This window comes from Chiloscyllium punctatum, chromosome 23, assembly GCF_047496795.1.
Source record: "Chiloscyllium punctatum isolate Juve2018m chromosome 23, sChiPun1.3, whole genome shotgun sequence".
Lineage (NCBI taxonomy): Eukaryota > Metazoa > Chordata > Chondrichthyes > Orectolobiformes > Hemiscylliidae > Chiloscyllium > Chiloscyllium punctatum.
In genome coordinates this window covers 77,118,536-77,133,974 of record NC_092761.1, presented here as the reverse complement: position 1 = coordinate 77,133,974, position 15,439 = coordinate 77,118,536, and the positions used below count along the sequence as shown (strand labels likewise).

The 15,439-nt window shown below is 42.6% G+C and overlaps 1 protein-coding gene across 1 annotated transcript in view; it reads left to right on the top strand.

Moving 5' to 3' along the window:
- snx19b (sorting nexin 19b) overlaps positions 1-15,439 on the top strand; it is a 160,782-nt gene that overhangs the window by 15,589 nt on the left and 129,754 nt on the right. The window contains exon 7 of the mRNA XM_072593220.1: positions 14,234-14,420. Coding sequence (XP_072449321.1) covers positions 14,234-14,420 — 187 coding nt within the window. The remainder of the gene's footprint in view (positions 1-14,233; positions 14,421-15,439) is intronic.

Genomic DNA, 15,439 nt, shown 5'->3' with positions numbered 1-15,439 from the left:
CTATTTATCCGATCCATGCCGCTCTTGATTATATAAACTTCTATAAGGTCGCCCCTCAGCCTTCAACGCTCCAGGGAAAACAGCCACAGCCTATTCAGCCCCTCCCTATAGGTCAAATCCTCCAACCCTGGCAACATCTTTGTAAATCTTTTCTGAACCCTTTCAAGTTTCACAACATCCTTCCGATAGGAAGGAGACCAGAATTGCATGCAGTATTCCAAAAGTGGCCTAACCAACGTTCTGTACAGCCGCAACATGACATCCCAACTCCTATACTTGATGCTCTGACCAACAAAGGAAAGCATACCAAACGCTGCCTTCACTATCCCATCTACCTGCGACTCTGCTTTCAAGGAGATACGAACCTGCACTCCAAGGTTTTTGTTCAACAAAGCTCCCGAGGATCTTAACATTAAGTGTATAAGTCCTGCCTGATTTGCTTTCTCAAAGTGCAGCACCTCACATTTATCTCCATTAAACTCCAGCTGCCACTTCTCAGTCCATTTGCCCATCTGATCAAGATCCCACAGTAATCTGAGGTAACCTTTTTCACTGTCCACATGCTTCCAATTTTGGTTTAGATCAGAGTGGTGCTGGAAAAGCACAGCAGGTCAGGCAGCATCCAAGGAGCAGGAAAATTGACGTTTCGGGCAAAAGCCCTTCATCAGGAATAGAGGCAGGACACCTGCAGGGTGGAAAGATAAATGAGAAGGGGCTGAGGTTGGGGAGAAGGTAACAAAGAGTACAATAGGTGAATGGGGCTGGGAATGGAGGTGATAGGTCAGAGGGGAAGGTGGAGTGGATAGGTGGGAAGGGAGATTGGCAGGTAGGACAGGTCATGAGGAGGACAGTGCTGAGCTGGAAGGTTGCAACTGGGGTAAGGTGGGCGGAAATGAGGAAATTGGTGAAGTCCACATTGATGCCCTGGGGTTGAGGTATTCCGAGGCGGAAAGTGAGGCATTCTTCCTCCAGGCGTTGGGTGGTGAAGGAATGGCGGTGGAGGAGGCCCTCAGCAGAGTGGGAGGGGTAGTTAAAATGTTGGGCCCCGGGGTGGTGGGGTTGATTGGTGCGGGTGTCCCGGAGAGGTTCCCTGAATTACTCTGTGAGGAGGCGTCCAGTCTCCCCAATGTAAGGGAAACCGCATCGGGAGCAACGGATGCAATAAATGTCATTGGTGGGTGTGCAGGTGAAACTTTGGATTAGATTAGATTAGAGGGCCCTTAGATGGAGGTGAGGGAGGAGGTGTGGGCACAGGTTTTGCAATTCCTGCGTTGGCAGGGGAAGGTGCCAGGATGGGTGGGTGGTTTGTTGGGGGGCATGGACCTGACTAGGTAGTCACGGAGGGAATGGTCTTTGCGGAAAGGCGTGGGGAGGGAAATATACCTCTGGCGGTGGGGTCCGTTTGGAGGTGGCGGAAATGTCAGCAGATGATGCGGCTAATGCGAAGGTTGGTAGGGTGGAAAGTAAGGACTGGGGGGTGGGGTCTGTCCTCGTACGGTTTGAGGGATAGGGTTTGAGGGATATGGATAGATGCGTTGGATGGCATCTTCAACCACGTGAGAGGGGAAATTTGGTTGTCTTATTTTGGTGTCAGCTGCAAACTTACTATCTATAACTCCTATGTTAATATCCAAATCATTTATATAATGATAAAAAGTAGTGGACCCAGCACCGATCCTTGTGGCACTCCACTGGTCACAGGCCTCCAGTTTGAAAAACAATCCTCCACCACCACCCTCTGCCTTCTACCTTCGAGTCAAGAGATAATAACATTGCTAACCAGTCTCCCATGGGGAACCTTGTCGAATGCCTTACTTAAGTCCACATAGATCATGTCCACCGCTCTGCCCTCATCAATCCCCTTTGTTACTTTGTAAAAAAAAACTCAATCAAGTTCATGAGACATGATTTCCCATGCACAAAGCCATGTTTGTGTTATGAATTAATGATTTAGAGGGACATAGAAGGTGAGATCAGTCAGTTCGTGGATGACATGAAACTTTGATGGGGTGGTAAATAGTGAGGAGGATAACCTTAGATTGAGGGAAACTATCGATGGTCAGATGGGCTGATCAATAGCAAATAGAATTCAATCTGAATAAGTGTTAGTTGATTTCCCTGGGTAGGACAAATAAGACAAGGGAATACAGAATGAACGTTGCGACTCTGGGAAACACTAAGGATCAGAGGGATCTTGATATGCAAGTCTACCAGTTTTTTAAGGTCATGGGACAGGTGGATAGTATTTAAGAAGACATATGGGATACTTACCTTTTTTTTGCTGAGGCATAGAGTTTAAGAACAGGGAGCTTATACTAGAACTGTATAAAATGTTGGTTAGGCCTAATTGGAGAATTTTGTGCAGTTCTGAAATCCACATTATAGGATGGATGTAATTACATTGGAGCAGATGCAGAGGAGATTTACCAGCATGTTGTCTGAGCTGAAGAGAGATTGGACAGAGTGAAATTGTTGCCTTTGGAGCAGTGTATATTGAGGAAGGACATGACTTGGATGTATAAAATTGTGAGAGGCATAGATAAGACAGTACTTTTTACCTTGGTAAAGGGATCAATGACTGGGGAGTAGATTTAAGGTAAAGTAGGAGGTTTAGAGGGGTTGTGAGGAAAAACATTTTCACCCAGAAGATGGTGGGAATCTGGAACTCACTGCCAGTAAGGGAGGTAGAGATAGAAAACCCTCGTAGGTGTTCAAAGTCTGTGAGAAGATTTGTAGCTCGGGTGCTCGTTGTTGTGGTTCTGTTCGCCGAGCTGGGAATTTGTGTTGCAGACGTTTCGTCCCCTGTCTAGGTGACATCCTCAGTGCTTGGGAGCCTATATGAAGCGCTTCTGTGATCTTTCCTCCGGCATTTGTAGTGGTTTGAACCTGCCGCTTCCGGATGTCAGTTCCAGCTGTCCGTTGCAGTGGTCGGTATATTGGGTCCAGGTCGATGTGCATATTGATTGAATCTGTGGATGAGTGCCATGCCTCTAGGAATTCCCTGGCTGTTCTCTGTTTGGCTTGTCCTATAATAGTAGTGTTGTCCCAGTCGAATTCATATTGCTTGTCATCTGCGTGTGTGGCTACTAAGGATAGCTGGTCGTGTCGTTTCGTGGCTAGTTGGTATTCATGGATGCGGATCGTTAGCTGTCTTCCTGTTTGTCCGATGTAGTGTTTTGTGCAGTCCTTGCATGGGATTTTGTACACTACATTGGTTTTGCTCATGCTGGGTATCGGGTCCTTCGTTCTGGTGAGTTGTCTGAGAGTGGCTGTTGTTCTGTGTGCTGTTATGAGTCCTAGTGGTCGCAGTAGTCTGGCTGTCAGTTCGGAAATGCTCCTGATGTATGGTAGTGTGGCTAGTCCTTTGGGTTGTGGCATGTCCTCGTTCTATTGTCTTTCCCTTAGGCATCTGTTGATGAAATTGCGAGGGTATCCGTTTTTGGCGAATACCTTGTATAGGTGTTCCTCTTCCTCTTTTTGCAGTTCTGGTGTGCTGCAGTGTGTTGTGGCCCTTTTGGATAGTGTCTTGATGCAACTTCGTTTGTGTGTATTGGGGTGGTTGCTTTCATAGTTCAGGACTTGGTCTGTGTGAGTGGCTTTCCTGTATACCTTTGTGGTGAATTCTCCGTTCGGTCGAATATCTGGGTCAGATATGTTGATGACACCTTTGTAATCATTAAAAACACAGAAATAGAGAACACACACCAGATCATCAACGCCACACTCACAGGAATCCGATTCACTAGAGAGGAAGAAAAGGACAACCAACTCCCATTCCTAGATGTGATGGTACAGAGAACACCAAACGGAGAATTCACCACAAAGGTATACAGGAAAGCCACTCACACAGGGAATTCCTAGAGGCATGGCACTCATCCACAGATTCAACACAAATTCCCAGCTCGGCGAACAGAACCACAACAGAAAACCCTCATAACTTTTAATGTTACTTGTGTACTTATGATGCTAAGGCATACATTGATCAAGTGCTGGAAAACGGGATCAGAATAGTTCAGTGCTTATTTCTAATTGGTGTAGATGCGATCGGGCTGAAGGACCTTAATGACTCTTAAGTTTACATTCTTTAGACTTGATAGTGCACGGATCAGGGAGAACAACCACTGTGAGGAAAAATGACCATTCTACTGGGTATAAGGGTATCAACATCAAAGGTATGGGCTTGCAACTGCAGAGGAACAGCTGCCAGAAGCATCATGGCAAATAGAGAGTTGAAGGCACAGGAATTTAAGAGTTGTAAAGTGCGGTTGTCTTGGAAAGTGCTTTTCCCAGGAACAGATCGAGAAAGAAGTAGAATTTGAAGTGAGTGGGGAGTGAGCATAGTTGGGAATACAAGGAAGTAAAAAGGGATAATTGAAGCTTTCAAAAGTTAAGAACATATAGATCTTTTTATTTGTCACCAGTCTTTAAATTGCAGTTGTTCTCAATGTGGAAGGTAAGTCCATGAACCACATGGGACAGGACATTTGGGAAACTGGAGAACTTTGCAGAGCCTATACCTTTTATAAAGGTTATTTGGCAAACCGATGTTCCTTCTGAATGTTTAGTCATTTGTGTTATATCTTTTCCTTCATGGATACAGTCTTCAATATGTGTCCTATTAAAGATCTGAAAAATGAAAAAGTAATTTCTAGAAGCATGTTCTGAAAATGCATTGTGCTGTAAGATGTTGAATGATTCATGTAATAGGATATGAGATAAGTGCGAGTTTTGCATCTTTTTTTCCTGAATGTAAGTTTGCTCACTGAGCTGGAAGGTTCGTTTTCAGACATTTTGTCACCATACTAGGTAACATCATCAGTGAGCCTCTGGTGAAGCATTGGTGTGAGTGAACCGGTTTCTATTTGTCAGTTTAGGTTTCCTTGTACTGGTGATATCAGTTCCTGTGGTGATGCCATTTCCTGTTATTTTTCTCAGAGGGTGGTAAATGGGGTCCAAGTCGATGTGTTTGTTGATCAAGTTCTGGTTGGAATGCCATGCTTGTGGGAATTCTCATGCGTGTCTCTGTTTGGTTTGTCTTAGAATGGATGTGTTGTCCCAGTCAAAGTGGTGTCCTTCCTCATCTGTATGTAAGGATACCAGTGAGAGTGGGTCATGTCTTTTTGTGGCTCGTTGATCTTGATTATCCTGGTGGCTAGTTTTTTGTCTGTTTGTCCAATGTAGTTCTTGCAAGGGATTTTGTATATGACATTAGTTTTGCTTGTTGTCTGTATGGGGTCTTTCATGTTCATTAGCTGCTGTTTCAATGTGTTGGTGGGTTTGTGGGCTACCATGATGCCAAGAGGTCTGAGTAGTCTGGCAGTCATTTCTGAGATGTCTTTGATGTAGGGAAGAGTGGCTAAGGTTCCTGGACAGGTTTTGTCTGCTTGTTTGGGTTTGTTGCTGAGAAATCGGTGGACTTTGTTCATTTCGTCTGGATTAGAGTGGTGCTGGAAAAGCACAGCAGGTCAGGCAGCATCCAAGGAGCAGGAAAATCAATGTTTCGGGTAAAAACCTTTCATCAGGAATAGAGACAGGAAGCCTGCAGGGTGGAGAGATAAATGAGAGGAGGGGGTGGGGGTGGGGAGAAAGTAGCATAGAGTACAAGAGGTGAATGGGGGTGGGGATGGAGGTGATAGATCAGAGAGGAGGGTGGAGTGGATAGATGGGAAGGAAGGTAAGCAGGTAGGACAGGTTATGGGGACGGTGGTAAGCTGGAAGGTTGGAGGTGGGGGAAGGGGGAATGAGGAAACTAGTGAAGTCCACATTGATGCCTTGTGGTTGAAGTGTTCCTAGGCAGAAGATGAGGCGTTCTTCTTCCAGGTGTTGGGTGGTGAGGGAACGGTAGTGGAGGGACCTGCATGTCCTTGGCAGAGTGGGAGGGGGAGTTGAAATGTTGGGCCACAGGGCGGTGGGGTTGATTGGTGCGGGTGTCCTGGAGATGTTCCCTGAAGCGCTCTGTGAGGAGGCGTCCAGTCTCCCCAATGTAAGGGAAACCACATCGGGAGCAACGGATGCAATAAATGTCATTGGTGGGTGTGCAGGTGAAACTTTGATGGATGTGGAAGGCTCCTTTGGGACCTTGGATGGAGGTGAGGGAGGAGGTGTGGGCACAGATTTTGCAATTCCTGCATTGGCAGGGGAAGGTGCCAGGACGGGTGGGTGGTTTGTTGGGGGGCATGAACCTGACTAGGTAGTCACGGAGGGAATGGTCTTTGCGGAAAGCAGAAAGGGGTGGGGAGGGAAATATACCTCTGGTGGTGGGGTCCATTTGGAGGTGGCAGAAATGTCGACGGATGATGCGGTTAATGCGAAGGTTGGTAGAGTGGAAGGTGAGCACCAAGGGGGTTCTGTCCTTGTTATGGTTGGAGGGGTGGGGTTCGAGAGCGGAGGTACGGGATGTTGTCTAGATGCGTTGAAGGGCATCTTGTACCACGTGGGAAGGGAAATTGAGGTCTCTAAAGAAGGTGTGTTCTGTGGTGAAACTGGTCCTCCTGGGAGCAGATATGGCAGAGGCGGAGGAGTTGGGAATACGGGATGGCATTTTTGCAGGAGGTAGGGTGGGAAGAGGTGTAATCCAGGTAGCTGTGGGAGTCGGTGGGTTTGTAAAAAATGTCGGTGTCAAGTCGGTTGTCTTTAATGGAGATGGAGAGGTCCAGGAAGGGGAGGGAAGTGTCAGAGGTGGTCCAGGTGAATTTAAGGTTGGAGTGGAATGTGTTGGTGAAGTTGATGAGTTGCTCAACCTCCTCGTGGGAGCACTAGGTGGCGCCAATGCAGTCATCAATGTAGCGGAGAAAGAGGTGGGGAGTGGTGCCGGTGTAACTACGGAAGATCAACTGTTCTATATAGCCAACAAAGAGACAGGCATAGCTGGGCCCCATATGGGTGCCCGTGGCTACATCTTTGGTCTGGAGAAAGTGGGATGATTTGAAGGAGAAGTTGTTAAGGGTGAGGACCAGTTCAGCCAAACAATTGAGAAGTGGAAGGGTACTGTTGGGACGTTGGGAGAGGAAGAAACGGTGGGCTTGGAGGCCCTGGTCATGGCAGATGGAGCTGTAAAGGGATTGGATATCCATGGTGAAGATGAGGCGTTAAGGGCTGGGGAAACTGAAGTCTTGGAGGAGGTGGAGGGCGTGGGTGATGTCTTGAACGTATGTGGGGAGTTCCTGGATTAGGGGGGGGATAGGACAGTGTCGAGGTAGGTAGAGATGAGTTCGGTGGGGCAGGAGCATGCTGAGACAATGGGTCGGCCAGGGTGGTCAGGCTTGTGGATCTTGCGAAGGAGGTAGAATTGGGTGGTGCGGGTTCCCAGTTGTGGTTAGAAGCTGTGGGTGGGAGATCTCCTGAGGTGATGAGGTTCTGTATGGTCTGGGAGATAATGGTTTGGTGATGGGGGTGTGGGGTCATGGTCAAGGGGGCAGTAGGAGGAGGTGTCTTCGAGTTGGCATCTGGCTTCAGCGGTGTAGAGGTCAGTGCGCCAAACTACCACTGCACCCCCTTTATCCTCTGGCTTGATGGTGAGATTGGTATCCGTTCTTTTTGAACATGTTGTATAAGTGATTTTCCACTGCTCTTTGTAGTTCCTCTATATTGCAGTGTGTGGTGGCTTGTTGAAATAATGTTCTAATGAAGCTTCGTTTGTGGGTTTGGGATGATTGCTTCTGTAAATCAGTAATTGGTCTATATGTGTTGTTTTCCTGTAGATGTTGGTTTGAAGTTCCCAATTGACTGTTCACTTTACTGTGACATTTCGAAATGGCAGTTTGTTGTTGTTATCCTCATCTTTAGTGAATTTTATGCCAGTAGGGATATTATTGATGGTCTTGAAGGTTTCCTCTAATTTGTTTCATTTTGTGATGACAAAGGTGTCATCCACGTAGCAGACCCAAAGTTTGGGTTGGATGGTTGGCAGAGCTGTTTGTTCGATTCTCTGCATTACTGCCTCTGTTAAGAACCCTGATATTGGAGATCCCATGGGTGTTCCATTGGTTTGTCTGTAAGTTTTGTTGCTGAAAGTGAAGTGGGTGGTAAGGCATAGGTCCACTAGCTTGACGATGTTGTCCTTACTGATGAAGTTGGTGGTATTTGGTGTATGTGTCTTTGGTTCTTATAATGTAGTCAGTGATTCCTTGGCCAGGTTGATGTTGATGGATGTGAACAGGGCTGTTACGTCAAAGGAGACCATTATTTCATCCTCTTCTGTCTTGGTGTCTTTGGTTTTCAGGAATTCTTTTATTTTCTTCTTGGCAAGTCTCTGACCTCAATTAAATCCTCAAGCACCATTCTGTTTTACAGGAAAGGGGAAGGAAAAGTTTGGAGTTGAGGTAATCTGCAGACTTCAACTGTCTCCTCACATAGCCACTGATAAAGTTATATTGACAGTGGCCAAAAGAGGTGTGTGGTGTGTATCTATGAGTGATATTCAGGAAATGTAACTGCGTATCAGCTATTACTGAGTTAATTTTGTTTAAGTCAGTTTTTAGCTAATCGTAGTTGCAATACAGACTGTAAAGTATATCACAGGGCTTCCAAAAGACCTTTCATTGATCTGGAATTTGCAATTCAACTACTTTCAAACTACTCAAAGTACTGTTGCTTTTCAACACATAACCAAGGTGCAATAAATGTAAACAGCTCTTCAGCACTATCATAATACACAACACAACAATATTTTACTTAGTTATCTATTCAAGTTCATATGAATTCAGGTCTACATTTTATACTTATTAAGAAACAGCTGCATTGATTTTACTGGCCTTTTCAGTGTGCACATGTTGGTTTCTGAGTATCTGAAATCCTTGAAGAGAAATGTAGATTTTGTTGAAATTCAGGCTTCGTGCCTAATTTTGTAAAGATAAATATGACAATTTGTACAAAATATATTGACTATGCTGGAAAGAGAATTTGGAGTCCTAATCTGTAATATTTCTAAGTGAATAAATAGTAAGTTACAATTTTTAGGATATAGGTTTGCTCGCTGAGCTGGAAGGTTCATTTCCAGATGTTTTGTCACCCTACTAGGTAACAAATTCAGTGGGATTCTAGGCAAAGCACTGCTGATAATTCCTGCTTTCTATTTGTATGTTTGGGTTTCTTTGGGATGGTGATGTCATTTCCTGTGGTGATATCATTTCCTGTTCTTTTTGTCAGGGAGAGGTAGATGGGGTCTAATTCGATGTGTTTGTTAATAGAGTTCCGGTTGGAATGCTATGCTTCTAGGAATTCTTGTGCGTGTCTCTGTTTGGCTTGTCCTATGATGGATGTGTTGTCCCAGTCGAAGTGGTGTCCTTCCTTATCTGTATGTAAGGATACTAGTGAGAGAGGGTCAGTTGTTTTGTGGCTACATGGTCATCAATAAACACATCGAGTTAGACCCCATCTACCACCCCCTGAGAAAAAGAACAGGAAAATATATCACCACAGGAAATGACATCACCAACCCAAAGAAACCCAAACATCTAAATAGAAAGCAGCAATTATCAGCAGTGCTTCGCCCAGAGGCCCACTGAAGATGTTATCTAGTAGGGTGACGAAATGTCTGGAAGTGAACCTTCCAGCTCAGTGAGCAAACTTACATCCAGAACCTCAACCTGAGCTACAAATCTTCTCAAAACTCGCTACAATTTTCAGCTTTAGCTGTGCTATTTTCATTAACAATCCAAGTTGTTTCGTGCATGGATAGATGGACAGAGTGGATGACAGGTGGCTGATGAGTTTGGATGGTTTGTTCTAACTGTGTTCCAGATAAAGCTGTTTTTATTGCATGTATCATGAAATATTAGATTTTCATGAGTTGGCTTATTTTGCCAAATACAATTGGATTTGTATTCAGAATAAGTAAAGCTTTTGTTGGAAAAATGGTCCTGGTGCTTATTACTTACCCTGTTGATTCTGTTAGTACAATATTTTATCCAGAAGCAACTCACTGTTGATTGCACATGTCAATCGCATGGAGACTTTGGCGATACCACATTCTGGTAGGATTTATTTGCTTAGTGTGAGGGATTATCATCTAGAATATTCAGGTTGCTTCTTATTTCAAACAACAGATAATTTATCATGTATGGCAAAGAAGGTTCAGTGTCTCAGCAGAGGAAATATGTCTCCAGTGGAGTGCGGCTGTTAAGTTCCTCTTGCAGATAAGGATGACTTCACATCTTCCAAATGGTACAAAAATAGTTGGACAACTTAACAGTCAGCAGTGGAGGGACAGCGCTGAGCGTTGACCTCAACAATATTACCCATAAACGGTTACTGGTCTCCAGAGGGTTGATCTCTTCTTTTCCAACATCAAATTCAATTCAGCATCTTCTTTTTAACATCCAGTAACCAGGCAAGGCAAAACATGGCTGATAAAGAAATCTTGCAGCAGCAGGAAGTAACAGTCAAGTAATGTCCTTCTGATGTGATGAGCCTCCACAATTTTACAGTTGGATTTTAAGGACCAGAGAGGTTGTTTCAAATTAATTATGGCTTAGCATGCTGTTAAAACCCAGTTACTCTTGGTTGGATAGGGTCTCATATTTTCATTTGTTGAGAATAAGGAACAGTGAGAGTAATGTACACATATTTGAAGTTTAAATCAAAAAGGTGTTTTTTAACAGTTATGTCAGCAAAGCTTGTGACAGTGGAGCTTGTGGGATGTCACTGACTGCAGGAGCTGGTGTTTCTGTACTTTAAGTGTATATATTTGGATCCCTGAAATTCTTGCCAATCTTACACAGCAATAACAATGTTGACAATCTCATCATTATACTATGTTCTGGGCTGTTTTAATACATATACAAAAGACATTACTTGCTGAACTCACCAACGATATAAAACACATGTCCAAACATAATTCATTTGATTATGAAAGCAAACTAACTTTTTGAAAGCTAGAGTTTTGATCATAATCACAATACAACGAGGCAACTCTGAAAACAACGTATAAAATTTGATTAATCTTTTCAATGAACTTTTATTTATGACATAAAATATGTCCTGAGTGATATTCAATAGTAAATAGGCTGTGTAGGTTTGTGAACCACCAACTTTTATTCCACAATAAGAAAGATTTGCTAATCTCAATGCAGGATCAATTAGTGACTTTTCATAACTTATATATCTATGACGTCAATAGGAATGAATTCTGTTGTTTAAAGGTAGATTTTAATTTTGCTTTGTGATGTGAAGAAGTACTCAGTGAAACAACTGTGCAACCCATGCTATTGTCAAACAAAATAGCCTGATAACCTCACCACTAAATTTAGTCTAATATGAACGGTGGCACCATTAGTGTTTAGCACTACTGTCTCACAGTGCCAGGGGCTTGGGTTCGATTCCAGTCTTGGACGGCTGTCTATGTGGAGTTTGTACATTCTCTGTGTTTGTGTGGGTTTCTTTTGGGTGCTCCAGTTTTCTCCCACAGTCCAAAGATGTGCAGGTCAGGTGGGTTGTCCATAATGTCCAGGAATGTGCAAGTTAGGTGAATTAGCCATGGAAAATTCAGGGTGACAGGGATAGGACAGAGGGTAGGTTTGTGTGGGGTGCTGTATGGAGAGTTAGTCGGACTCTGTATCAAATGGCCTGCTTTCACACTGTAGGGATTCTATGAAAGAAAGACTAGAAAGGAAGGATAGTTGGGGGTTGGGGGGATTAACTAGTAGGTTGATTGTGGGTTTAAGGGGCTTCAATGTGATCTAATTTGATTTTTCCATGCTTTCTGCATGATGCCTCCCATACTAATTAGTTCACTATGGAACTGCTTCAAATGTTAACATATTAATCTGGATTCTTTGTTCTAACTTTTGGGAGGACATGTCAACTATCATACTTGAAACAGAATTGTTGCAGAAATTTATTTCAGTATGAGGCCACAGAAAATGTGAATCAATTAATAAACAAAATATAGAGTGCAGAGTTATTGAGCAGCTGTGCCCAAATATGCTCCTAATTTGTTCCTACATTGTGCCCAAATCTGATTACTTCTACAAAGTCTGAGGTTGACTGGTCTCCCATTATGCATCTTCGATAAACTTGAGCTGATCCAAAAATCTGCTGACCCTATCCTAACATATACCAATTTTGTTCATCCATAACTCTATCCTTGTTGACTTGCTTTGATTCTCAGTCTGACAATGCCTCGCTTTTTAAAATATTTTCATTCTTGTTTTCAAGCCTTCACAGCAGGGTGGCCAGTCAACTTTGGGAATCTATTTGGGATCTGCAGAGTAATCAGATGTGGGCACATTTGCCTAATAACTTTGCACTGAATGTCTTCTTTATTTACTAACTTACTAACACATTTCTAATGCCTTAAACCCTTCATAGCCTTCCCACTCCCAATAAAAACATGATCCTCAGTGCTTCTCTAATTCTAGTCTCTTGTACATCTTCAATTTTTATTGTCCCACCATCAGTAGCTACCAAAGCCAGTAGCTCTGAAATTTCCCTCCCTAAATCTTTTCGACTCTCTACTTCTCTTCCCTTTTCCATATTGTGGAGGTGCCGGTGTTCGCCTGGGGTGGACAGTGTTAAAAATCACACAATACCAGGTTATAATCCAACAGGTTTATTTGGAAGTACTAGCTTTCAGAGTGCTGCTACCTGAAGAAAGAGCAGTGCTCTGAAAGCTGGTACTTCTAAGTAAATCTATTGGACTATAACCTGGTGTTGTGTGATTTTTAACCTTCTCCAAATTTTTCTGTCATACCATCTCCTTGACCAAGCGTTTGGTCGTTTCTCCTAATATCTCCTCCTGTGGTGTGGTGTCAAATGTCTTGGAATGATTAACTGTATTAACAGATTATTTTTGATGAAGGGAAGTTCTTGTCATGATTGTTGGTGATTGTCATCTTAGTGATAAAATAATTAATTAGCTGTTCAAACCTATTAATGGCAAATTTACATGTACAAAATTTCCTTTTTGGAAACTTGTGCTGTACTGTCAGAGTTGCTGTGTCTAGGATATAATAATTTTCCTACTGAGTTGTCATTAGAATAGATTACTCTGTATCTGACTTAATTGTACAGAGAGAGGTAAATTATGTCCGTTATTCTTGCCTAACCACAATTTTAATAAATTTATTGACCCAGTTTCCACAGTCTTTTAATTGAGAGAGTTCTAGGTTTACACTATCCTTTGTGGGGGAACAAAAGTAGTTCCTAATTTCACAGCTAAATTCTCAGTCTGCCAATGGCTCACTTTTTAAAATATTTTCATCCTTGTTTTCAAGCCTTCACAGCAGGGCAGCCTGTCAACTTTGGGAATCTGTTTGGTATCTGCAGAGTAATCAGATTTGGGCACATTTGCTGAATACTTTGCACTGATTGTTTTCTTTGTTTACTAATTTACGAACACATTTCTATTATCTTATACAACTAAAATGAAAAATTAAAACCCTTCATGGCCTTCCCACTCCCCATAACAACACGATCCTCAGTGCTTCTCTAAAATTTTGGAATTTTTCTTCATCTCTTACCTAGAAATGTGCATGCAGTATATTGAGAAATACAGAGTTGCTTATGTTAGTTTATTTTTCAGAATCAAAAATGATCTCATTTTCCCTTGTACATTGATTCGCCATTTGAAAGGGAATATTGAAGAAAGGAATTTCATCAGATGTGGTATCATATCCAAGACTACTTTTTTGGCAGCATACTGCATTTCTTAAATAATCAAAAATCTTATATATGCAATGCATTAAGTTAATAAATAACTTGCATTTAGATTAGATTACTTACAGTGTGGAAACAGGCCCTTTGGCCCAACAAGTCCTCACCGACCTGCCGAAGCGCAACCCACCCATACCCCTACATTTACCCCTTCACCTAATACTACGGGCAATTTAGCATGGCCAATTCACCTGACCTGCACATCTTTGGACTGTGGGAGGAAACCAGAGCACCCGGAGGAAACCAACACAGACACGGGGAGAATGTGCAAACTCCACACAGTCAGTTGCCTGGGTCTCTGGTGTGTGAGGCAGCAGTGCTAACCACTGTGCCACCGTGTCGCCCACCTTATTATTTCCTCAGTAACTGTCATAGTGCCTTGAAGTCAGTAAATTAATTTGTGATGTTTAATTGCTCTTGTTTTATGAACTGGTGTGCTGTTAAATAGTTAACATTCTTGCTAGCATTATGAAATTTCTAAATGCAGATGTGATATTTTATCCTAATTTCTGATTAGGCTCTGTTTATGATTATGTCAGGATTTGTTTTTGTTAGTATGCCACTGTTTTGTTTCATTTAGTTACCAGATGGCCTTAGCATAGCTAGCATGGAGGATTTCATCTTGGAAAAAGAGAAACTGCTGAAAAGAGCACAAATTAATTTGAAAGCAAAAGAATCCAAAGGAGTTGTGGCAGTTGAAAATGATCATGCAATCAAGAAACTGCAGGGCAATGCATCATCCTCTTCTCATCAGGATTTGAATTCAGGTATGTAAGTGACTCAGAATAACTGATTTGTATTACATGGAAGATACTTTGAAAATAAAGAATATGTTATTGTGAATGCTTCGAGGACATGTGAACATATGAAATAGGTGCAGAAGTAGACTATTCAGCCCCTTGAACCTGCTGTACCATTCAATAGTCATTGCTGATCTGTTTGTGTTTTAAATTCTCTTTTGCTCTTAATATTCATGTAGAATCCCGATGGATTATATTTAACCTTATCTGCCAAGGCTATCTTGTATTCCCTTTTTGCCCTTCTCATTTCCCTCTTAAGAATGTCTATACACAGCTTGCATTCTTCAAGGAGTTCATTTGATCCCAGTTGTCTCAACATGGTATCTGATTCTTTCTTATTCTTAACCAGAACCTCAATATCTTTATTAATCTATTGTTTCCTATTCTTACCAGCCTTGCCCTTTATTCCAGCGGGAACATGATGCCTCTGAACTCTCGTTGTCACATTTTTGAAAGCCTCCCATTTGCCAGTCATCCCTTTACCTGCTAAAATCTCTACTTCAATCAACTCTTGAAAGTTCCTGTCTCATACCATCTTGCCCTATTTTCTACTTGTCTCATTTTGAATAGAAGTGATATATTTGCTACTTTCCTGTCCTATGGAACCTGTCTTGAATTGAGGGAATTTTATAAAATTTAAGATCAATGCATCTACAACCTTATTAGCAACCTCTTTTAAGACCACACAGCATGAGGGCCAACTGGACCCAGAGACTTGTCAACTTCGTTCAGGTGTACAATCCTTTATTTGAAATTCTTGAGGCCAGTTGTTTTTCAGATTTCAGAATAAATGACACTTTCACAGTGAAATAAAGAAAATTACAGCAGACCCACATGTGACTAGTACGAGCGCTGAGACACAATTGACATGGCACATCATGCCATGCCACGCCACCACGTCACATCTGAGTGACGTGGGTTGAGTGAGTGTGAAGTTGGGTCACCTGTTCGCACACCAAATAACCTTGTCATACAGAAAAAAACTT